Source organism: Scomber scombrus, chromosome 6 (assembly GCF_963691925.1).
Source record: "Scomber scombrus chromosome 6, fScoSco1.1, whole genome shotgun sequence".
Lineage (NCBI taxonomy): Eukaryota > Metazoa > Chordata > Actinopteri > Scombriformes > Scombridae > Scomber > Scomber scombrus.
The window spans coordinates 6,942,687-6,966,966 of NC_084975.1; the positions used below are offsets into that span (position 1 = coordinate 6,942,687).

At 40.9% G+C, this 24,280-nt stretch overlaps 1 protein-coding gene across 1 annotated transcript in view; it reads right to left on the bottom strand.

The window, feature by feature from the left end:
* The window catches only part of pik3c2a (phosphatidylinositol-4-phosphate 3-kinase, catalytic subunit type 2 alpha), a 51,234-nt gene that overhangs the window by 25,744 nt on the left and 1,210 nt on the right, over positions 1-24,280 (bottom strand). The window contains exons 2-4 of the mRNA XM_062420547.1: positions 17,705-18,940; positions 5,728-5,825; positions 3,463-3,623 (exon numbers count right to left, since the gene is read on the bottom strand). Coding sequence (XP_062276531.1) covers positions 3,463-3,623; positions 5,728-5,825; positions 17,705-18,859 — 1,414 coding nt within the window. The 5' untranslated portion in view covers positions 18,860-18,940. The remainder of the gene's footprint in view (positions 1-3,462; positions 3,624-5,727; positions 5,826-17,704; positions 18,941-24,280) is intronic.

A 24,280-nucleotide genomic window follows, 5' to 3' on the forward strand; every position in this document is an offset into this window, starting at 1 on the left:
ACAAACCTCCACCCTTCAGAGGAATGGTGGGTCTTTTCTTACAGCTCGGACCAGTAGCTTCAGCTCCGTGGCCGTGTGTGGCAGTAGTGTCGGTGGTAGTGGTGGTGGTGGATGGAGTTGTACATGTGGTGGGGTATTTTGCAACAAAGCAATTAGAGACACGCCATGCCTCATTTTGCGAGCGCTCTGAGGTGGTAAGGGAATTCCCAGACGGGCATTTTTAAGGGCGACTGTTGAAAGAGGAGAAAATTCCTCCGTCGCATGCTATTTATCGTTTCACACATGGTGGGGGAATTTCGGTCGGCGGGGCCACGCAAAAATATTGATGGACGATTTAACACAAAAACACACACAAGCGTCAAGGAACCAGGAACTTAAGTAGTCACACAGGATGTTTAATTCAACTGCCATAATAGTGCCGAAATAATTAGCCAATGAGTAACTCTTGATACAGGTCCAACTAGCTGCCAGTGTAGTGTAGGATCCACAATGGAGAGGCTTGTAAGAGTAAAGAAATAAAACAATCAGGATCAACACTGTGAAGTTGTAAAAAAAAAAAAAAAAAAAAAAAAGGGAGTATTTAATTCCTTTGTGCCTCAGAGCAAATGATTCCTGCTTCTGTAACATGTCAAATGGTCACATACAGATACAAAAGACAAGAGGAGACACATGAGAGTGGATGGTAAACAATAATTAGGAACAAAAGAACTTGTGTCAGAAAAGGGAAAGCGTAGAAACCCCTAATCAAGGCGTATTAGCCTCGGTGACTCCAGGATGAACGCATTCCTATCTCTCCTCTCAGTTTCGCACATTTTTTTTGCGTTGCTGAACTCTCACCTATAGCTGCAATCTCCTGGATGTCCTGGAGAATATGCATGCTGTCCTTGATAAATAGCCTGCAAAAATCTTGGGCCAAACTTCACTGGGATACAGTTTTATCATGGTGAAGTAGCGGTTGTAGCTTTTTTAAAAAACCTTACATGAGCCAATTACACCAATCAGGACACTTTCTTGGGATACAAATTCAATGAAGTGATATTTTTGTAAAGTACTTAAGTGGACTGATATGGATTTCTATTTTCTACCATCTGTGATGCATTTATTTAGCATCCTTCTCCGCCAGTGTCGAAAAGTCAAATTCCAGCATATTTATCATACTCAGAGTCTGAGAACAAACAGCAGAAATGAAAAACAAATGCATCCAACTCTCTTTGTATGTATCTCATTTTCATCTGCTTCTTTACCTCTTTCTGTCCTCCGTGATTCTTAACCATCTTAGTTTATCTTTTTAACTTCTTCTTTTGTCTCATGTTATCCCTTTCTCTCCATTTGTACTTCCTTTCTTATTTCTGTAGTTTCTTTCTTTCTTTTTCCCTCTCTCTCTCTCTCTCCCTCTTTCTACAGTATGTGAGGAATCCCCAGAAGCCAATTAGTTCACAGCCAAGCCCTGAAAGAATTGGTTGTCTTCCTTTCTCCGTGCTCGCCAGAAAAAGGGCAAAGAAAAAAAAAGAGGGGGATAATATAACAAGATGACACGAGCAATAATTACAACATTTCTGACCTTCCTGACCTCCTTTTATGAACTGTTAGGTAACATTTCATTAAGCCCGTCAGGTCAGGTAAACCTATATGACTAATTCAATCAAAATATTACACATAATTACACAAAGATAAATAGCTGCAAGTAAATGTAATAACCTTTTGTAACATTCATTACACAATTTATTTATTTACACAACAGATAAAAGTTAGGAGGAAAATGGAAAAAAAAGATTGTGAGTTTTGGAAGTAAGAAAAGAAGTGTAAGAAAAGGAAAAAGTAAAGAAAGCCAGATGAGACAGGCGAGAGAGACAAGATCTGTGTATTTTTAAAGTGTCTTATCTGTATAGTCTCTGCAGTAATGACAGGAATGATACATTTTGGAGGACAACTGAGCAAGAAAAAGGTAAGAGGAAAGAAAGAGAGAGAGAGAGAGAGAGAGAGAGAGAGAGAGAGAGAAAGAGAGAGAGAGAGAGATGAAGACATATAGCAAGGCAAAAAAAGGGAGGAGAACAAGAATGTACTGTATGAGAGAGAAGCGGAGAAACTAGGGATAGGAAGGATGAGACAGCAAAAGCGAAATGGAAACAACAAAAACAAGGACGAGGGCAGGAGAACAATTGAGAGAGAGAGAGAAGAAGAAATGAAGAATGACAGAAAGGAGGGGAGAATGTGACAGAGGAGCACCCATCCTGTCCCTCCTTCTCTGCAGGCCGTGGAGGAGAACTGGAGGCCTATTGTTCCTGAGAGCAGATTCGTGTCCAACCAGAGGAATCCAAACATCAACTAAGTGGGTCAACAAGCTGCCGACAACATAGGAAGTCAACGGAGGAAACGACGAAATAGACATCATACTAGGAAAGAAGAAGGGGGGGGAGGTAAATGAGCGGAGTGCCTCGGAAGTGACCCGGTCACGAAGCAGGAAGACGAGGAAAACTAGGAAAGCTAGGAGAGCACATTTTAGGATGTAGAACGAGGAAAATAGGATATAAACTTTCTATAGGTTGTTGCTGTTGAACTCGGCTAAGTGGTCTCTGGGTCAGTAGGGCAGCTGCTGCATAAACAAACACACACACACACGGAGTGCTGAGGACTTGATTACGTATAAGAATAAATATGTTTGCTCCCAGATAAGGAACAACTACTATAATACTTATATAAAGACAATAAAACATATGCAAAAAGCGGAGACTACAGCAGACATCCTTATCCGGACTCACATCAGCGCACACACACACACACACGCACACACAGTGGTCTAATGCTGATCTTCAGGGACCCAGAGAGAAAGCGGTGAACTTGGTCACACAGTTGGGATTATATGTCGAACACAAAAAGCCCACTGGATTGGCTGACGGCCTCTAGCGTGCTTGGCCTCAGATCCCCAGAAGACATGCCAGTCACAGTGCTTGTAGTGTGTGTGTGTGTGTGTGTGTGTGTGTGTGTGTGTGTGTGTGTGTGTGTGTGTGTGTGTGTGTGTGTGTGTGTGTGTGTGTGTGTGTGTGTGTGTGTGTGTGTGTGTGTGTGTGTGTGTATGTGTGTAACAAAGCCAATAACAGCTCCCCAAAACATCCAAGGAAGGAAACTAAAATTCTTTGTGGGACAAAAAAAAAAAACACACTCGAGTCCCTTTTGCCCAACATGGCTACACCATGCTGAGGGGACAAACCTTTATTTGTGCGGAAAAGGAACGTAGTGTACTTCCCACGACAGAAAAAATGAAAAGAAAGAAAAAAGAAAAAATGAGGTGGGGAGGGGGTGAAGAGTTTGGCAGCTGTGAATGTCGTTTCCTCCTTCAGTGCTCTCTTATCTGCAATCTGAGCTACTCACTCTTAAAGGCAAAGGGTGAACACAGCTTCGTATTTTGGGCTGACTTCAATGAAATAGTATATTATCTGTATACTTTAATCTAAGGATGCTTACCGTCACAGGTGAAGGTTACCGGCTGCTGAGATTCAGAGATTTCAATAGAAACCTTGACGGAGCAGCTATTGTCACCTCCGCTGTCTCTCTGGGTGATGACAGGACTGAGAACGTAGCCGGGGTTGGTGGACGTGTTGTCATTTGGGAATTTGGAGCGCAGGCTGGAAGGAAAAAAAAAACACAACAGAAACAAAAGTTGGCACACATATTTATATTTTATATTTAATAAAAACACATTAAGCTAGGAGCAGCCAGAGTGCAAGCCTGGCATACGGATCAGCATACGGATCAGATTGAGATAGAGAGAGTTTTTTTGGATAGTTGGACAGGAGGGGAGACAGAGAGAAAGGAGATCAAGATGCACATAAACACATAAATCAGATAAGTTCATAGAAAATATTTTAAAAATTTACAATTTCTACTCTTTTCTGCCAAGTAAAAATATCTTTCATGCATTATATTCATCTGTTTGCCTGTGCTGTTCTATTCTGTGATATTGTTGGCTTGAGAAAAAGATGACGGTGTTGTGAAATTACTCGTACGATGTTCTCATTTAAACCCTTATGAGAGGTTGACTTCCCTATTTCCATTTTTTTTTTTTAAATTGCACGCTATGTAGGGCTATGTGTTGACCAACAAGCAGGCAGGGAAGTTGCTGGGTAGGCGGCGGGCGTTGACCGTTAACGTAATGAAAGTGGAGTCCCTCAGTGCAGTTTCATCATCGCTCCACCCAAAACGCTAACTACTGGAGTGAGAGATTCTGTACAAGCTCAGGATATAAGTGGACTTGCAAAGCGTGTTATTATGTGTGTATTTATATATATATATATATATATGCATGAACATGTGTAAGTATGCATTTACAAACACACATACACAAAAAAGGAAAACGTGCATCAACAGGAGATCATGTGGAACATTTTGTTTGTATGACTTTGTTATTTTACAGACATATCACATCATATCATATATCATAAAACAATATCACCTAAAATAAAATGCGCTGCAACATTATGATGGCAACTAAGTACAGGGCACTTATAATAGGCCTTGAAAACTTCAGAAGATCCAACATCTGGTTGGGGGAAAATACAAGAAGTCACAACAGACAGTGAAGTGGCTATATCACCAGATAATTAACACTCATTATGACTCACTTTTTCTGATGATAAAGTGCCTGAAATGGATGGGTCATCAGATGGATGTTTCTTAATGCAAATGTATCAACAAAATCTCAAGAGGGTAATATTTGGTGTTTTGTAAGCACAGGCTAAATTATGTTTTTAGTTCTTTTGCAGGTTGCTGTAATAATAACTGTAATGTTCCATTTTTTATTACTTATTCTATTAAAGCTAATAGGTGGTACACAAGTGTTCTTTTTTTTATTTCAAAGGGGGACATATCATACACATTTCCAGGTCTATATTGTTATTCTGTGGAGTTGAACTGGTATATTTTTGCATTATTTACTGTTTTAAAAACCTCAGCCCCTCCAGTCCCTCGGTTCTGCCTCTGTCTCTGAAACAGGCCGTTTTAGCTCATGTCTCTTTAAGCTCCCCCCCCTCCTCCCAATAAGCCAAATCTATTCTTCTTCTTGTTGTTCTTTACGCGAACTGAAAACTTCTCAAATTCAATGATTCATGTTCGAGCCCAAATCCAAACAGAAATATGTGAGTGAAAAACTGAACAGATGTTTGTGGACATGCTTGAACAGTCTGATGTCATAACGAGGAGAAAGTCGAGGTAACATCAGGGACACAGTGTTCAGAGCAGGCTGGTCCCCTGGCTTTTGATATGTATTTACATTTTTACACATGTTTACCTCAAGTTTTGGAACTTTAACATTGACATCCAACATCAGAACAGTACAAAAATAACAGAAAATCAAAAAAAGCATGTTATGACCCCTTGAAAAACCACATGAAAAACACAAGCCGTTCCAATAGGTGCATGGCTTTTGATTGGTAGGGTTAAGGTTAGGGTGGAAAATCACAAAAAGTAAGAGCGTCAGAATTGTAGCCCTGACTTTCCTTTACTGTAGAAGTCAACTACAACATCTAAAAGGTCTTAACTGCAGGTATTAAAATCCGGTCTGGAAATAACTGAATGATGAAAAGCTTTCTAAATATGTGAGATTGTAAATGAGTTAAAAGCTGTTCCAATAGGTGCATCATATCTAAATTATTACTGATTTTACAACTGTTGCAAAGCAGACATGCATAGAAGGAAATGAACTGTCAAAGGAGAGCTTTTTTAGTATCTTACGTTGCTATGTCTTCACAGAAGGCGACAACCTCCAGGTTCTGAGCATCTTGTTCCTCCAAGGCGGCATTCCTCGTCAAACCTTTTCCTTTTCCCTTGTCCTACAGGAGCCAGCAAAGACAGACACACAAAGAGTCAGTGAACAAGAAAAGTACATGTAATAATACAGCATGCTTACATAGGTAAATCAGGAGTAGCCCAGATGGAGACAGATAGACAGATATATATTAACTCCTTAAATCAGTCTAAAATGATTGGCTGTGAGCAGTGGTGCTTAAGGTCTTTATAATGATTTATGTTTGGGGATTATTTAAAAGGGCAGTTTTATTAAAAACACCTCAGAGCTATGAATCCTGCCGAGGGAATAAACTTGTCAGCGAGGGCAAAGGCTCGTCGCCCGCAGAGCTCAAAACCTCTTTTATACCCATCTGCCCAAAATCGTGAAAAAACTCATTAGTTTAACATTTAATTACAATTTATTAAGATTAAGCTTTAAATTTTGATTAAATCATCCTCTCTGGCACACACACATCGTTTCTGACGAGCCGAGCTGGCTTTCGAATACACTGCTTTACGTGTCACTGTAGATGGAAAAATATTTTAATTGAATATATTTTTCACCCATAAACAGTCTAAGAACGGAGTTGAAAGAGTTGTAAATCTCTCTCACACACATCAATCCAAAGACAACTCCCAGGGGAGCTGTCTCTGGATTGGAGAGATTCTTGGAGGATGGCCCGCTGCCGGGAACTCGCAGTTACACTCTGCTTTTTACTGCTGTCTGCCTGCCAGTGGCTGAGGAATGCGCTTCCTGTGGCACGGGAAATGAGAAGCGAAAATGCCCCGCCCCTTCCTGTACCAGGCTCTGGACTGTCTGCAAAAATGCTCAGTCATGGCTTGGAAATCTACGAGTCTGACATCATTCCCAACGAGGGAGAGAGAGGTCTGGAGAGAGGGTAGCAGAGGAAAGAGAGAGAGAGAGAGAGAGAGAGAGAGAGAGAGAGAGAGAGAGAGAGAGAGAGAGAGAGAGAGAGAGAGAGAGAGAGGAGAGAGAGAGAGAGAGAGAGAGAGAGAGAGAGAGAGAGAGAGGAGAGAGAGAGGAGAGAGAGAGAAAAAAAAGCGGGAGAGAGGTTGAAAGAAATGTTTGGAATGTCATAATAATAGTTTGTTCCTCCCCTGAGACACTTCTTAGAGCTTTTGAACACAGAGCTTTTTGATGAACCAGGGTGCGTGCAGATGCCTCTTCGTGTGCAACGACAAGGAAACGGGACAACTAAAAAAAAGAGAGACTTTTTCTGAGAAACACTCGATTCACATCATCAGTCTTTTTAAAAACAGCTGTAAATTTTACTAACACACTGTCATGGTTCTTACGACACATCCTGAAGGTTGTGAAGAGCCCAGTAAAATTCCTACATCTTTCTCTGTCCTCACATTCATTTGTTTTAGAATGAGACCTCAATCAATTAAGATAAAGATTTAGCTTTTAGACTATACAACAAGGTATTATTCTCTGAAGTCAAGCATTTAATTGAAACATTAAAGAAGATCATATGGGTTTAAATTACATACGAAAACCAACATAAATGCACTACATTAGGGCTGTAACTGTAACTGTAGCATTGTTGAGTATCATGATGATTATTTTCATTAAGAGTTTGGTCTATTAAATGTCAGAAAACAGTGAATTGCAGTTTCCAAGAGCCCAAAGCGACTTCTTAAAATGTGATGCTCCATCCAAAACTTTACATTTTTCACTCTACAATTACATAAAACAAAGAAAAGCAGCTGGTTTTAAAACTGGAGAGGCTAAAACCAGAGAATAAGTGATTGAATCAACATAAAAACAAATGGACTGTGTAATTAGCTCAGCTCTACACACGATGACCTTCCTCTGCACGGGCCAAATCTGGTGCATCCTGGTGACTTAGTGGTTCAAACCCAAACCATATGACCACAACACCTCCGCTTTTATTCTGGCCAGAGACCACTCATTCTCTCTCTATCTCTCCTCCACATTTTCTGTCAACTGTCACTACTCAATAAAGACAAAATATCGAGAAAAAAAAAAGAACCAAAAAATGTAACTGTGCAGCCCTGAGAGCAGAGACCTCTTCTTCAAAGCGGAGCTGACCTGACATAACATCAGGAGATATAAATCTAAATCAGCGTGGTGCTTGGAAAGGAGGCCGAGCTCGACACCAAACCACCTGCATCTCCCAGCGAGGGGGGGAGAGAAAGAGAGGAGACGGAGATCCTGTCTGCACAAATTCTGTCTCAAATTTTCTAGATTTTTGGTCGGCCTTCAAATGCAGTTAGTGGTTCAATATGACTGTTTTTTTTTTTTTAACCCGTATTACTCTAGCTCTAAAGATTAGTGCTTACAACAAAACACAAAAATGAAGCACATGGCAGTGTTTTTTTTAAGAGTACTGTACATGATCCCTTCATGGTGTTATACTTGTGTCCAGACATGTTTAGGAAGTGTACATATGTAGAGGAAGAAAGAAACAACTTTAGGAGACTTAAAGTAAAAGAGGACGGAAAAAAGAGAAAAAGAAAAGGAGGAAGAAAGCGAGGATGAAAGAGACTGAAGGACTGAAGAAAAGAGACTACGATAGCACATTAGCTGTGTTTATGTTTGGAGGCAGGATTGCTTCAGCAAAAACAAACATGGACAGATAATCCAATGAGGTCGTGTTAACCGATCACACTACAACACACACACACACATGCACACACACACACACACACACACACACACAAGCACGATGAGCGGGGCCGTACAGTGGGACAGGCCCGTCTTTGTTTCACTCCATCGATTTTGTTGGAGACGCACAGACAGAGAGCTCCTGGTGTCTGAAGTCATGGGAACGGCTTCATATGATTCACACGTTGACTAATCCTTCATCCTTTCTCTGTCTTCACTGTGATGTGTCACGCTGCCTACTGGAAGCCCGGGAACACACAGTACAAGGGAAGGAAGAATAAGTGAAGGAAGTGAAGGATGTAACTATAATGATGACTAATTCTTTACATAGTACGCTGTGGGATGTTTCATCATGAAAAGAGGACACAAGTTATCTTTGTAATTATCACACAGGTTCAGGATTGAATCCATCACATATCTCACCTCCGAGCTGAAGACAAGTAAAATCCTTCATAATTATATAAATATGACAAATCTGTACTGTAAATTCAGTTTCGGAAAGAATTCACCTTTGTTATGCTGTTTGAGGCTAATCATTTAAAATTAGGCAATCCTTTTTAAAGCTTTTAAAACTCATCAATGAGGTAAATGTGTCCGGATTTTCCCACAAAGTTTCAAATACTTGTAGAAAGACAAGACATGGAACTCGTCAAAAGTTATTTTTCCATCCTCTCCAAACCTGCTGAGAGCTCTGATATACAGTCATTTTCCTGAGGAATGACTACTCTGGCGTAATTCAAGTCTGGAAAGAAGGCTCTTTGTCCTGGGTGTCTACATGAAGTGTCTACATCATTCATTCGGCCCAAATCTGCTCCAGAATGAGACAATTAATTATGAAACAGGTGACTCGTGCCTCTGCAAAATGACACGTGTTAAAACAATTCACTGTTTTTTTCCCCCTAAGGTAACACTGACCTTACAGTTAACCGAAGAGAACTATTATACAACTTTTTTATTTTTAGAAATATTGGATTTTTTTTCTTTATTGGATACAAAGCAGTTTCGAAATCTCTTTAGTAGTAGCTTGTGTTGGAGAGAGGTGTCAGTACTGTATCCAAAGTGCTTCTCTGATGGTTCAACAGTCTGGACGCAAATGGCCAGGTGTGCTGAGGCAAGTCAAGTCAAACTTTATTTGTATTGCACATTTAAAACAACCACAGAAGCCCCAAGTGCTGAACAAGCTTAAAATACCAAAATAAATATAAAAATAAATGATGAATTGGAATAAAGCTGAATTTTGAACTAACTGCAGACAAAGAGACGTCTAATCCTCACCCACATACAGAGAATTACAATAGTCTAAACAAGAAGTGATAAAAGAATGAGTAACTCTCTCAAACTTACTGGGAGAGAAATAAGCCTTTAATTTGGCTAAAAAAGTCTTCACTGAAAAAACAAACTACTTTTGACAACTGAACTAATCTGTTTATCTAATTTGAAGGAGTTGTCAAAAATCACACGAGGTTCTTCACAAAAGCTCTTTTGTAAGAAGCTAAAGGGCCAAGAGTACCAACGGAGTCATCCAACAGGTCAGCTCGTCCAAACACAATGATCTCAGACTTATTTTCATTAAGATTGAGAAAATTTAAACCCATCCAAGTTTTGCCATCTTTTAAAGAGTTCAGCAAAGGCTACGCTGAATCTTCACTTTTTTTTGTTTTTACAAGTTTTTACATCGTCAGCAAAACAACGGAAGGGAATATCATGTTTCCTAAAGATGGATCCCAAAGGCAGCATATATAATTAAAACAGGAGGGGGCCCAAAATGGAGCCTTGAGGGATCACACAATTAAGTTTGGCTACAGTCGAAGAATATTTGCCAAACTTCTGTCAGCTATGACCAACGGATCCAACGGCTGTAAATCCAACGAAGCTTGGAGTCACCACTACGAAAACCTTTGAGAAAAGATGGTCTAAGTGCCTAATTAATTAAGTTACTTTCAACAATGCCACAGCCTTGAGTGGTATCCAACAGCAGGTAGACCATGGAGAAATCTTGACTTTAGATACCCTGTGATGTTGTTGACCACTTAGCGCTACGGAGCAGTGTTCTAACGAGTGAGTCCACATTAAAAGATGCCAATGGTTTCACAATACTACACTGATTGACAGATGGAAGGAATGTGCCAAGAGATGCAGAAATGTTCTGCCAAAATGCAGGGAAAAGACAGCTCGTTAGCAAACCTGGATGTGAACACTGCAGGTTACAAAATGTTTTTGCAAATTTAAAATGGAGTGTAAACAGAAACTTTGTTTACACAGAAACAATTTGAGACCCACAGTCTCCAGTCCTAGGCATTCTGCCTCTGGTGGTTTTTATAATTCCTTTTCCCATCGTAATTTAGCTCTTAAACTGTTTGTTTTTTACATTGGTCCCCATTCAAAAGTGAGTGCAATTAATTTAGAAATATGTTGCAATCAAACAATGAAACACGGAGCAACAATTCCCCATTTATGAACTTCTCAGTGATTTAGCGTTTATGAATCTTCTCCACACAAAAAGTGCCAATTCAATTAAATATCAGCTGATACCTTAAGCCCGTTATTAAAATACCTCTTAGGCTTTTCATGCTTTCTGCTGATGTTAAAAAAATAGTTGTGTTTTCCTTAGAGTTTAATAGATGAGAACATGTCGAGCTTGAGAAACTTTGTGGTGCCGCCCATGACAAACAGGAGAGCGTGACTGAGCGGCACAGTTGCAGAACTGAAAGGCTTAGGCTAACCAAGCATGGCCACACAACTGATGGCTGCTGGTAATTCCAAGCCGTCCATCAGTGTTGAGTTACAGAGCACACCTAGACATCAGACACCAGTCCTCTATCGGTCTGTGCCTGATGCAGTCTGATGAAAAGGATCCCAAAGCATCCACAGGAAACACTGCATTCAAATATTCGCACGCTACTTTTAATATTTCACCTGACGACAATCTTGAAATCTCTCAACAGGAGCACAAATAAAACTGTAGCTTTCATCAGAGGAAAATGTTTTGTCAGTCAACCTGTAAGTGACCTGTAAGTCTGAATTTAATACAAGCAAAACATGCTGCAGTTGCTCAAGCTTCATTTTGTAATATAACTTTGCGTGGTACACGTTGAGTGATGCTGTCATCCTGAATCAGTGCTTACCGAAAACATGAAAATTGTTTTAATGGGTTGCGAAAACTCAGCAGTCTCCATTAGGGAAAGCCCTTTCGGCTGACATACATGACTTTAGGTTGTCGATGAGACTAAGTGCTTTTGAGGAGCTGTGTGATTTGTGTTGGAGGAACCAGCTGTGCTGAAAACACAAATGTACTTCTTCTTTCGATCAGGAAATGACTGATGGCTATAACTCACACTTCCTGTGATGGTCTGAGATCCCTTGAATGCAAAAGAAGTTCGTGGTTCACAGGATTTTGCACTGTAACTGAGAGAAATGTTGTCTTTTATCCTTTAGAGGCCAGCACAAGACTGAAAACGCCATGGCATAGTCATCACTTAACATACGAAATATTTACCACTCACTATTTCTTTAACACTTGTTGGCAAAGTTTTTATTATGTGCGTTGGTTTCTGGTTTTTGTACCTGCTTCCTCACTTCATCTTCCACAATGCTTCTCCTGTTTTCTGCCAGTAAACAAGGTCAAAGGTTAGGAGACGCGGCGCTATTTGCCAAGTGAGTCACACGGTTAACTGGAATACATGCCACATCCCTGCGCTGCGACATCTCTTAACCCTACAATCTGTCTGCTGGAAGGAAATTTAAAGAGTGTTAAGTGTGCTGCAGCATCTCATAGTCACGCTCAAGGTGTAATTAGACGAGTATAAAAGAAAATGAGGCAGAGTCTTGAGTGGGATGGTATGCAGGTGTGAGATTTTTAAAGAGCTGTTGGTGGTCTCTGAGTCTGCGGAGGGGGGAAGGAAAGATTTGACAATGTGTTCGGTTGGTGTGCCGTGCAACTGCAAAAAATGTGCAGTGCATGCCGGCATACCGTAGCGCAGGTTTCACAACACACACGCGCACGCACGCGCACGCGCACACACACACACACACACACACACACACACACACACACACACACACACACACACACACACACACACACACACACACACACACACACACACACACACACAGAGACAGAGTGGTCTTGAATCACAGCACACGTTCAGATAAAAATTGCCAGTTCAGATAAAAATCAGCCCACGGGTCATTTTGAAGGAACAAAGCAAGAATGAACAAGTATGAACATGCTCACACAATCCATGAAAGATTGCGTAGTTATGCACATATCTGAAATAAATCCTAACCAGTTGTGTGAATTTTTCAGATTTACATGAACCAAAAATGGGTAAAACTGATTAAATAGCAGCTAAATTTCTCTTGAAACAACTATGAGACAAAAACCAACAACATATAAATCTGTCTCAAACCAGACATGGCGACGGGTGGTTAATGACGCATTAATTTCAGCGCTGCTTTGCAAACACTAAGAGCCAGGCCTGAACAGGCGTTGGTGCTGTGGGGTGTGACGGCTGAACTGCCGATAGAGCTATTTGTTTGACTGTTGATTATCTTTAACCTACAGTTTAATATCCAAAGGCCAAAGCGAAAGGATTAGTAGCCAGGCACTACAGACAGGCATTGAATTGAGGGAAGGAGTTTGATGAGAGAGGACAAGAAAGGCATAGAGAGAAAACGTGAAGTGACAAAGGCGAAGAAACAAGTTGAGAGATTGTGAAGACAGGAGGAAGAAACTGTAAAAATAAAGATAGAAAGAACAAGTAAAAACTCGAGAGGAAGAGAGTGTGAATAAGGGACGGTATAGACTAAAAAAGGACAGAGAATGAGACGAGAAACACGGACAGGAGAGGGGGGGTAACTCTACATCAGATAGCACTGGTTTTGAACAAAGTCTCTAAGTTCAAGCTCATTTGTTCCTTTTTACACCCCTCTGCCTGCAACACCACATCTTACACTACACTCTTGCCAACCACAACAAAGTTTGGCAGCTTCAGATTGACTTACAGCCATCCAAACTCTCATGTTGGAAATGATGGCATTGAAGAAGAAAAAAAAGAGAAAGAAAAAAGAAAAGAAAAAACCTTCTTGGACCACATTATTGCAAGTGCAACCACAGAGTAAAAAATTACAACCATGCGTAGGGAAATGCCTGCTGAATTTCTGACTTTTTCCACATTTACATCTTCTTTTTCTGCACAGTAGACGTCCGTGGGTCGATAAAAGGAATTTTATTATCTTTAATGCAGGCGATTCCTCAAAAGGCTTCTGTTAGGCTACATGCCCAACCAAGCTTGACTGTAGATGGGTTAGTCTGACTCTGACCCCTATTATCATGTGATAGCATGAAACTTGTAAGAAGATTGTATCCAGAATCAATTTCTCCACATATGTCAGGGTTAAAGCTTGTAACGTGGTCTCATCTGCTTCCTTTGCTCGACTCAAATGAAAAGCTGAGTGCCGTTTTCTTTTCCCGTTATGCTGGTGTAGGGAAAATGTTTTAAACAAATAAAGCAATTACTTATGTAACATACATATCTGTTTACACTTGAACTTTAAAACTTGTTATGACAGCGCAACTAAAACCAGTATTTCAGAGTGTTGCAGAGGTGTTGAGCTTTTAGAGCGAGGGTTATGTCTCAATCTGTACTCTAACTAAACACTGGTGTCTCTAATTGATTGAGTCAGCAGAGATTTTTGTAATTTGCTCTACTTTGATAAAAAAACTAAGTTCGGAGGCTATTGTGCTTACTGACACTTCTAGATTCGAGGTTGATTTAATTAAGTACTCCACAATCAGATATCTTAATAATTAGCAGTATCCTGAGGATAACAGCACCAATTTAAAGTTTAAAGTGGTTTTAAATTCCTACCAGATTGCCGTTATCCTTGCCATTATCCACGATGTCCATGATTGTTTTTTGTATGTCCTCTGGGTTTGAGTTTCTGACCACACGGCTCAGGAACGCAAAGCCCTTTGATAACAAGCTCTCATACTGTATCTTGGATTTCTGTACACTTTAAACAGCATATCAACACATACCAGCGATAACACTTTTCAAAAACAAGTCTACATTTTAAACCGCATTACAACACAATGATAAAGTCTGACGTTTGTAAGATACATCCGCTATCATGGATTAATAACTCAAGTCTCTGTAAACTAATCTGTTTTATATGACAGTGAAATGAATGGAAATAAAAAGACTGTCTGTCTGTTTTGCAGCGATGTAAAGATACAGCACAGTTGGGGGAAAAAACATGCAAAACATTAGTTTTTTCTTTTAAAAGGGGATCAAGACTAAAGCTATTTCCTGTGGACAAACACTGTACCCAACCAAGCTCAGTATGATTGTCTCAACATGTGCGATCATTCAGGAGAAGCTTTACTTTTTTGTCCACCAGCCAAATGTCTATTGAATGTTCAAATTTGACCAGAGGCTCAATATTTAACCATTGTGTTTTTTTCTGGCTGGCAAGTGACGCAAATCTACTTGTATAATATTACCATGATTTGACTGTTGACTGGTGCTAATTTAGTGCTCTGAAGAACTCATTTTACATACTTATAACTCCTGCTGTGTTCAGTCTATTGTGGTTGAAAGTCTAGTTTCACATTTCTGTTCTCGCTTCCATCTAACAGACAACAGCCGTACTGCTGTCTGACTGCTACGTTACACTGTACTTCACATTTAAAACTTTCCGACCTCAAACTCATGGAAGGCGTTTATTGTGAAGCAGATTCAAGTAGTCTATTCTTGCAATTGAAATACAGCGTCTCTCTGAGTGGAGTTGGCACGGCAACTTATAAACGGCAATTTTGTTGTAGGTCTTTCTTGCGCTGCTGTAGGGCAAAGGGAAGATGTAAGGGCTTGTTCCTGTTTATAACCACACGGGTGCCGACTGCCAGGCGAACAGACGAGACGAAATGGGGGTGGGGGGAGCGAGCGAACGAACGCACAAACACACACATACAATCTTAACATCACAGCAGCAAAGATCGTAGACAATGGATGCAGATGAAAAATTGAAAGTAAAGAGCGGTGTGTATGTGTGAGCTTAAAAGACTCAGGTTACATAACACAGTAGTCAGACAGGGTTGAAAGTAGACATAACATATAGGTAAGTGTAAACAGACTAGGTTTCATCCTTTCAAGGGAGAAGACACTGCACAGACTGGAAGATGCCTTTTGATGACTCTAAAGCCCCACACATGGATTTGAAAGACCTACAAAAGACTGCACCGCTGAATCTGCCCTCAGCTGGTCACATCTTTTAACCATTATCACCACGTTCCCCAAGCTATTTTTGGATGTACTATACCATACTCATTCCAAACACATGTTCAGATTGTGTTAAAAGATGTTCTGGTTTTTGTCACCCAAATATGGGAAATAATGGAAATAAAGAGGTTTGTACAGTGTTGTCAGGTTAATTATCACCCTGGTGTAAGAAACATACCACAACGGCCAATTGTTTGGTCTTGGAAGAGAGAAACACAATGAGCAGGAAGTTGGCGCCTTGACAACCACGAGGGGGAAAAAAGTGACACAATGTCCTAAAGAAATGGCTTGTCCAGACCTTGAAAGTACTGGTTACTGTAAAACCATTGTTTCTTAATGGGAGGGTCACAGTATTGTTCTTACCTTGTGCTCTACCAGCATTACCAAGAGCAGGGGAGTACGTTTAAACACATTTCTGCTGACTTGTAGACCGTGCGGCCACGACCTATCACCTCAGACTCCCCCCCTGTCTAAACATCTTAATGGAGCTTTTCACAGCCTTCACACCATCTGAGAAGCGCTGCTAATGAAGCGTATAAGAGCTTTCATTTCAAGGGGGGGGAATGACAAGTTAATGAGTCAAGTTCTGAGTAAAGAGAAAAACACATGGTGACATGGTTTGTTTGGTGGACCTCAGTATGTCTAAAAGTGCTGTACAGTGAAATGCTCATCTTGTCTCTCTCTTCACCTCAACTCAAACCTGCCAGCCAAAATGACAGATGGTAGTTTAGTTTTGCAGGAAAGAAAAAAAAGAAAAGATTTATAGGCTGCAATATCTCATGCCACTTGCCCATAGCACTGTCCTAAATGGATGCTCTAAATATTCATCAGAAGAAAATCAGAACGGTCGAGCCCTTGCATGGCAAAATTAATCACAAAATGTGGTTGAGAGGAAATTGCGGGGTGAAACAGTGAGTAACTCACCACAGAGAAAGACTTAATTACAGAGAGCAGAAGTAAAAGAGGATGTTTTGCTTGTGCTAGCGAATTAATGTGGAGTATTCTGTAGATGCAAATTGTGCGCAAGACTTTGATGGTTGTTGTTTTTTTAGCTGAAGATCCACCATCATCTGCTCTGAGTAAACTTTAATATCATTTGCTCGTGTCCTCAAGAGCTGTGGTTGTATTTAGTCATTTATGCTGCCAAGCATGATTGTGTCAATGCTGCCAACAGTGGGCGAAGACAGATTTATGGCAGTAAATTTGACTCCTCGTTTGCAGCACTGACCCGGCAAGCAGCAGGAAAGGTTTGGGGTAAAGCTGAATGACCAACAATGGTAAAGTGGCACAGTGGTTAAGGCCTACAGGTTCAGCTGTTAAGGTCCCAATCAGACAGAGGTGCACCAAACGGCCTTCTTTTAAGCCTACAATTTTTTTTAAAAAGAGCAGCTTCCTACATCTGTTTTTTTATTGTTGTTAGGCAACCATTGTATCATCTGTCCTTAGACTAATCATTATTTTGCTGTGAAGTAAACTCACTCCACGCCTGCTGTTTTCAATCCAGATCATGGTAACTATGATTGGTGAAGTCATGTAGCTCCGGGTATCTAAAGTCATCTTCATTTCTTGTAGTCATCACCACACTGGCTCTCAATTCATTTGACTGGACAATGGGATAAAAAAATGCCAATGATGTTGGGCGCTTTTCCACTCTGGGTTGAGGTTTTTTAAATTTGAGGCGTTCAGGGCGCTCCCACAAAAACACTTGGTGCATCGAGTGGGAAAATGCAAGGAACTCAGCAACAAAAAAGCAGCACTTTCATTAAGAACGATAACAAAAAGCTGCTTCAAGGCTGCTAAGAACTGCTCCAGTCTGATCAGGGCCAAACTGTGAAGCCTTCATGTGACTATGAAGGACATTTTAACGTGTCACAGCACACATTTGTCCTCTCTCTTTCCCTCATTTACAGTCGTCTCTCCACTGTCTGTAAAAAAGATTTAAAATGTCCAACATTTTTACTTTTCACACATTTCAATGTGATCCTACCTGATTGTTTGGTTTGTGCGGGGAGGAGGTTCCTGGGATGTTGAGCGAGTGACTCCTGGTGACAGCCGCCCCCGCTGACGCCCTCCTCGGCTGCGAGCGAACTGACAGTGTCGCCTTCCCCTCCGGCGGGGGGCTACTGCTACTACTGTTCCCTTCAGTCTCAAGCACCGCATCCCAAGGATCCCCCGCGGCGCCCCCTTGTACTGTCTGTTCGACACCCCCCGATGCCGTGGACGCTTCCTCGTTCTCGGCTTTGCGCTTCGTAAGTGGGTCCAGATCCAGCCAGTCGAAGCGGCTGATGCTAGGAGGTTCTGTCACTACTGGCTGCTGTGGCGGTGGGTTAGGCGCCAGAGAAGCTGGGCACGCTTGAGAGGAATCTATGTCAGTGCTTGCCGATCTGCCGTTCTTCAAGTATTCAGAGGTGCTGGCGATCTTGTCGAACAGTTTGGCCATCTCCGGGTCCACGGTCGGCTGCGGGAAGACCATGGCGGTGGCGGGCTGGATTGGAGTGAAGGGCATGTAAGATGGCTGCGGAGTCGGCAGGGCCATGAAGGTTGGCATGGCTGGAGTGAAGCCATTCCGAAATGTGCCTGGTTTGGGGAACGGAGCGGAGGGGAACAACGGGGAAGGCTGATGGGTTGGAGTGGATACGCTGGAGCTTGATGGGGTGGACAAAACAGACGTCCACTGACTATTCTGGAAAGGAGATGAGGGATGGCCACCGGGGTAGGAGGCGCTGAGGTCAAACCCCAGCAGTGAGGGGCGGGTAACTTTGCTGTTAGCGCCGAAGTTTTCATCCAGGAGGAGCTTTTCAAGTTCCTTGCTGGTCAGCTTGTCCACATCAATATCCCTGAACTTATCCTGCTCCACCTGCTTCTTGGTCTCGGGGAAGACTATGAGGTCCTTTTCTGGTCTACTAATACAGGGTATAGGTTGATGAACAGTAGTGGTAGATTTAGATGGTTTTGGTTTCGAGGAGGATGAGGATGCTCCAGAGGAAGACAAGGATGCTGAAGCTGAAAGAGTGTGTCTCTTCTCTCTTTGCAGTTTTGCTAAAGCCTCCGACTCCATTCGGAGGGCCTCCTCTTTACCCACAACCCCCTTCGGCTGGGCGACATCCAGCTTAAACCCATTACCACTTGATATCTGGGCCATTCTGTCAACTTGAAGGTGCCATGAGTGTGATGGGTTTCAAGTCAGTGTGGCCAGAGGGTTGCAGAGGAAAGCTTTAAACACCTAAAAGAAGAGAGAAGAGAGAAGAGAGAAAAACGTCAAACTGGATCAAATAAGCAAAAATGAATTAGATTTTACAAGCAAATTTAAAAAACAGAAATATTTACTTTCACAAATGAATCACCAGTGAGACCATGTTGAATGTAAGCTAGGGGTCACAATATACAATATAGAAAGCTTTATTGTCATTATATTTTACATATAATGAGATTAAAGGTGCTACTCCAACTTTAACGCAATATTAAAATGGATCTGGATATGATTATAGGTATGTAAAAGGCCGTCCAACATTAAGAGCAATAACTAGGCTATAACTGTAAAGATAATGATGTGAGCGTCCACACTTATGGACTGTAATGTCAAGCACACGCTGCCCTCCAGCTGTTTCAGCAGCTAATGAAAATAGATAGACTATCGATGACCCGTTACTGCTGTATACTGCACAGAAAAAATGATCGTGTGTTGATTAGAAGTACACTGGTTGCTGTGATGTTTCAGTATTTACAGACCGAACTGATGTTGAAGAGCGATGTGCAAAAGCACAACTCGGGTGCAGAACTCTATTTGTGCACAGCGACAGCTCTGATGAAGGGTTTTTTGCGACTCCAGTAAGCACTAAGCTACACACTGTATTAAATATGTAAAGTTACTGTGTTCTTTTATAAGGTTTAATTGAAACTCAGCCTAAACAGAACCTGGTCGGAGTTAATATACCGGTTCATTTCAGTTAAGTGAACCATCGACCCGACACGCTGTTTCAGGTGTAATATGTGTATTTTAATTGTGTTTTGGAGTATAAACATATGTTTATAAATGAATAGCTACTGGTGCATTCAAATAAACCAATCTTTAATAGAAAAGCATTTTTCCCAGCTTGATACCCCCCAAAATAGACTGCGTCTTATACACCGGAGCGACTTATACATCGGTTTTACGGTAAATAGAATGCATTTAAGATCCATTTTATGTTAACTGGATGTAGCTACTGTTTTTTTCCCAATGTTTCAAACACTGTAAACTGAGCTTCATTACCCGGCCGCACGAAAAAACAAACTCCACTGACCACAGTTGACTTGTCATTGCAGTCAAAGTGAATGCGAAGCAATACAGCACCCATCACAGTTGAGATTCAGTGTCTTCATTGTCAGCATGCGGACAAGAGGAAGTGGAAGCCACAACATTGTGATTAATCGACAAACTACTCTTCCTCCCGAACCCAGCCGCCCTAGCTTCAGTGTCGTCTGTGTATTTATTGTTCCAACCAGGCTTGGATTGCTTATTGATTGGCTGCCATTTGTCACACATATGCACAGTCAATAATTAGTTGCGCTTGCTTTGTAGATCAATTATGTCACGGGCTGAACTCCCTGCATGTTCATGACATTTTAATTGATTTAGTCACTCGCAGCTTGCTCTCCTCTATTAGTGGCTTACACGTGTGTTAACCTTGACATTGCAAGGAAGCACTTCTTGTTGCGGTTGTTTAACCAAGCAGCCGGATTGACTACATACCAAAGAAACAAAAAAACAAAGAAAAACCAAGACTAAATCAAACAATTGCACAAGGTGTTTAGTTATTAACAATTAACATGACTCACACACTTATTGGCACGCAGCTGACTCACAAATCTGTGTGCTACTATGTTTAGCAACACCTGTCAAATATTTTCTTTAACAATTACTCTGCTAATTATTTCCTTAAAATCATTGTTTGCTCTGTTAAATATGACACAATGCAACGTATCACTGAAGTGATGTCATTAACTTGCTTGTTTTTTTTCCAGACTAACGCTTCAAAACATAAAAGATATTCCATTTAATATCATATAAGTCAAAGAAAAGCAAAAACGTATCACAATTAAAATAATAAAACTAAGAAATTGGGTATTTCTTCTTGAAAAATAAAGAATTAGTAATCAATATTGATGCCGATTTCTTATTTGTTGAATCACTGACAAACTGCTTCATCTCTACTAGTGTACGCACAAGATGGGTTGCTCCTAAATTCCTAAAGGGCATCTTCCACTCTTCCTATCTATTTAAGATAAGCCTACGACAATCCATGACATGAGAAAAACACTGCTGCACAGAGTGTTTTGTGATCCTAAAATGACACAGCCCCTTCTCAAAGCAACCATTCATCAAACGATCACAGCCCCAGGGTTGAGTGAGTTCCTTCTCTCCCCAGGCGTCACCGGCCTCTCCTGAGCTTCCCCTCCCATTGTGGCGGAGAAGGCTGGCTGTGCTGGGGCTCAGGCTAGCCTAGCACTATTGTGCAGCTGAGGAATTTGGCATGCTAAGCAGCCCGACGGGTCGCTCTCTCTCTCTCTTCCCTCTGGCTTTCTCTCACCCTGTTAGCATTATGTTAGCACCGCGGTCCAAGATTGTCTTATCAGCTGTGCTAACACCAGCGGGCGGTGACAATGTGGCCGCATTCATTACACATTGGACGAGTGGAGAGCCTGGTGCCGAACTCTGCCAGGAAAACAGCGCTGGGGAAGCTAAAAGTGCACAAAAAAGAAAAGTCATCATCTTTTCTTTTTTTTTTTGGTGCCTGCTGCACTGTCAAGAGGCGGCTGTCACTGATGGCTTCATACTCAGATGCAGAAATGTCACATGCTCTGCCCAAAAGTAGTTCATCTGTGTATTATTGATTTTTACACACAGCACCAATGCATGCTCCAACAGGTCAAAGCTAAGTCGTTAAAGTCAGTGTAGCGTAATGAAAAGAAAAGGTCAGAGCCGCTTGTCACTGAAAGCCGAACTCTAAACTAGCAGATACTTCCTTAAATCTGTATTAGAAAGAGAGAAAGAGAGAGAGAGAGAGAGGGATAACTGGACAAAAAAAAATGTCAACACTAGGTCAAATCTGAGCAATCATGTGATGTCATTAAAACTTATAAACATTAGTCTTGGGTTTTATTTTCTGTTATGCGCTGTAGATCACTGACAACTGTGCAAATCAATTTAATATAGTTATAATTCATTAAAGGATGCAGGAAAAGGAAAATGGGTCAATGCTATTTTAACTAAAAAGGAGATTCAAGCTACACTAAAAAAAACAAAAAACAAAAGACACAGCTGAGTAACATTTGCTTATTATATATGTGTATCTATATATGGAAACAGGAGGCTCACAAGGGAGGAAAAGCCCACTTATAGAAGAAAAAAAAGGAAGCGAGGCCGAGACAAATGCTTCACACTCCACTGGTCCACTGTGTTACGGCGGAGGATGGCAGATCCCAGATCCTTTAAGACCTTAAAACGACATGTGAGCGTGACATTAGTCCATACTGTTTAAGTATTCAAGAGACAACTGAGCGACCAGAGCCACAGGCCTGCAGTGAAAAAGCTTCCTTGAGTGGAAAGATTTAAGGATGCAGAGGTCACAACAACAAATGAGACTCTGGGAGGCTGCGGAGGATTCACAGATTATTTGCTTGATGGATTGACAAAACCGCACTCTTGCTTATTTTTAATTTTTTATATAATTTTATATTTAGGATCTGGTTTAGTGAGAGCGAGTGAGAGTCTTGCCTCTAATTGCCGAGCAGAAATGCATATGTCAGCGTTACACTCTCCAGCTGATCAAAGTGCAGAAGATCTTAAAAATGGGAAATAAGTAACTGGGACTTGTTTATAGATTTTTGTGTAAAAAAAAAAAAAGGTATCATATGTTCTGTGGACATCTGAGAAGGAAACAAATCGAGTCAAAGTTCTCTCTCTTTTATTTTGTGCTGTCTGTCTATCACCGAGGCTCGCCTGTGCAGAGCATTAAGCCTACAAAAGGAAACAAAAACAATATCTGACAGGACCATTTAAGAGCGCCGGTGGGGTTACAATCCCGAATGTTGTCCACCTTGGCCGGCGTCCCAAAGCAAACTGTATAGCTGTGAAACTGCTGTTTACTCCCACAACTATTCAATCCTCTGTATATGCATTCACAAAAAGCACCCAGAGTTAATCATATCTTTTAAACTATAAGACCAATTGCATAGTTGGTGATAACGGTAATAAGTACGGGAACATGCAGCACAATCAGCACGCCAGTTTTCCTTCTCAGTCTGCTCTGCTCCTGTGTTTCGGATGAGTGGTGAGCCCAAAATGCTGTTTTATTAGCTTCTTGAGTGATTTGTCATCTAAAGAGGACTTGCAGTATTTATTCAGAGTATATAATGTTCATTTAGTCATTCTAATGAGGCAAGCACCTCGGCATTTCCCAAAACTATGCAGTGGCAGTGGTGAAAGAAGTATTAGGATGCTTTACTTAAGCGACAGAACCAATACAGTAATGTAAAAATACTCCTTTATAAGTAAATGTCATGCATGAAAAATCCTTCTTAAGGTAAAAGTACAAAAGTATTATGAGCGTGATGTAGTTAAAGTATTACAGTAAAAGTACTGCAGTATTATGAGTGATGTAGTTTAAGTATTACAGTAAAAGTAGTGGTTTGGTCCCTCTGACTGATATATTATTATATATGACATCATTAGATTATTAATAGTGAAGCATCAGTGTTAGAGCAGCATGTTACTGTTGTAGCTGCTGGGGGTGGAGCTAGTTTACACTACTTTATATACAGTTAGCTAGTTTAGTCCAGTGGTTCCCAACCTAGGGGTGGGGCCCCTCCAAAGGGTCAGCAGATAAATCTGAGGGGTCGTGAGATGATTAATGGGAGAGGAAAGAAGAAGAAAAAGGTCTAACTCACATATCTGTTTTCAGTCTTTGGTTTTTTTTCTCCTTCTAATCTTTGAGTTTTTTGGATAATTTAAACATTTATGGAAATGAAACCATGTTAGATGTTGAGATGATGGAGCTGTTAACAATTCACAGACATCCACCCCCTCTGACCCCCCAACTACACACTGCTTTTTGTAAGACGTCAAAAAGCCCCAAAAGGGGTTGAAAACCACTGATCTTATCTTTAACAATGTGTTGCATTTTAAAAGCTTGTTATATTATCCATTATGACAAAATCTTCATCTGAAAAGAAACTAAAGCTGTCAAATGAATCTAGTGGATTAGAAAGCACAATATTACCCTCTGAAAGTCAATTAAGTGCAAATATAAAGTGTTGAAAGTAGTATAAAATATAATATAATGGAAAAAGTAGCATAAAATGTACAGTGTAAAGTATAAGGAGTATACAATGGAAATGCTCAAATGGAAACCTCAACTTGAGTAAATGTATTAAGTTATTACTTTATGTTTAGCACTAAGAGATTTTTTTATAACTTGGCATTTTGGAGCACATTCAATAGAAATACAATGATATATCTGAATTAATACAACCTATGAGTTACATTACAGGACAATCACATCGAGCAGGGTTGTTTTTAAAG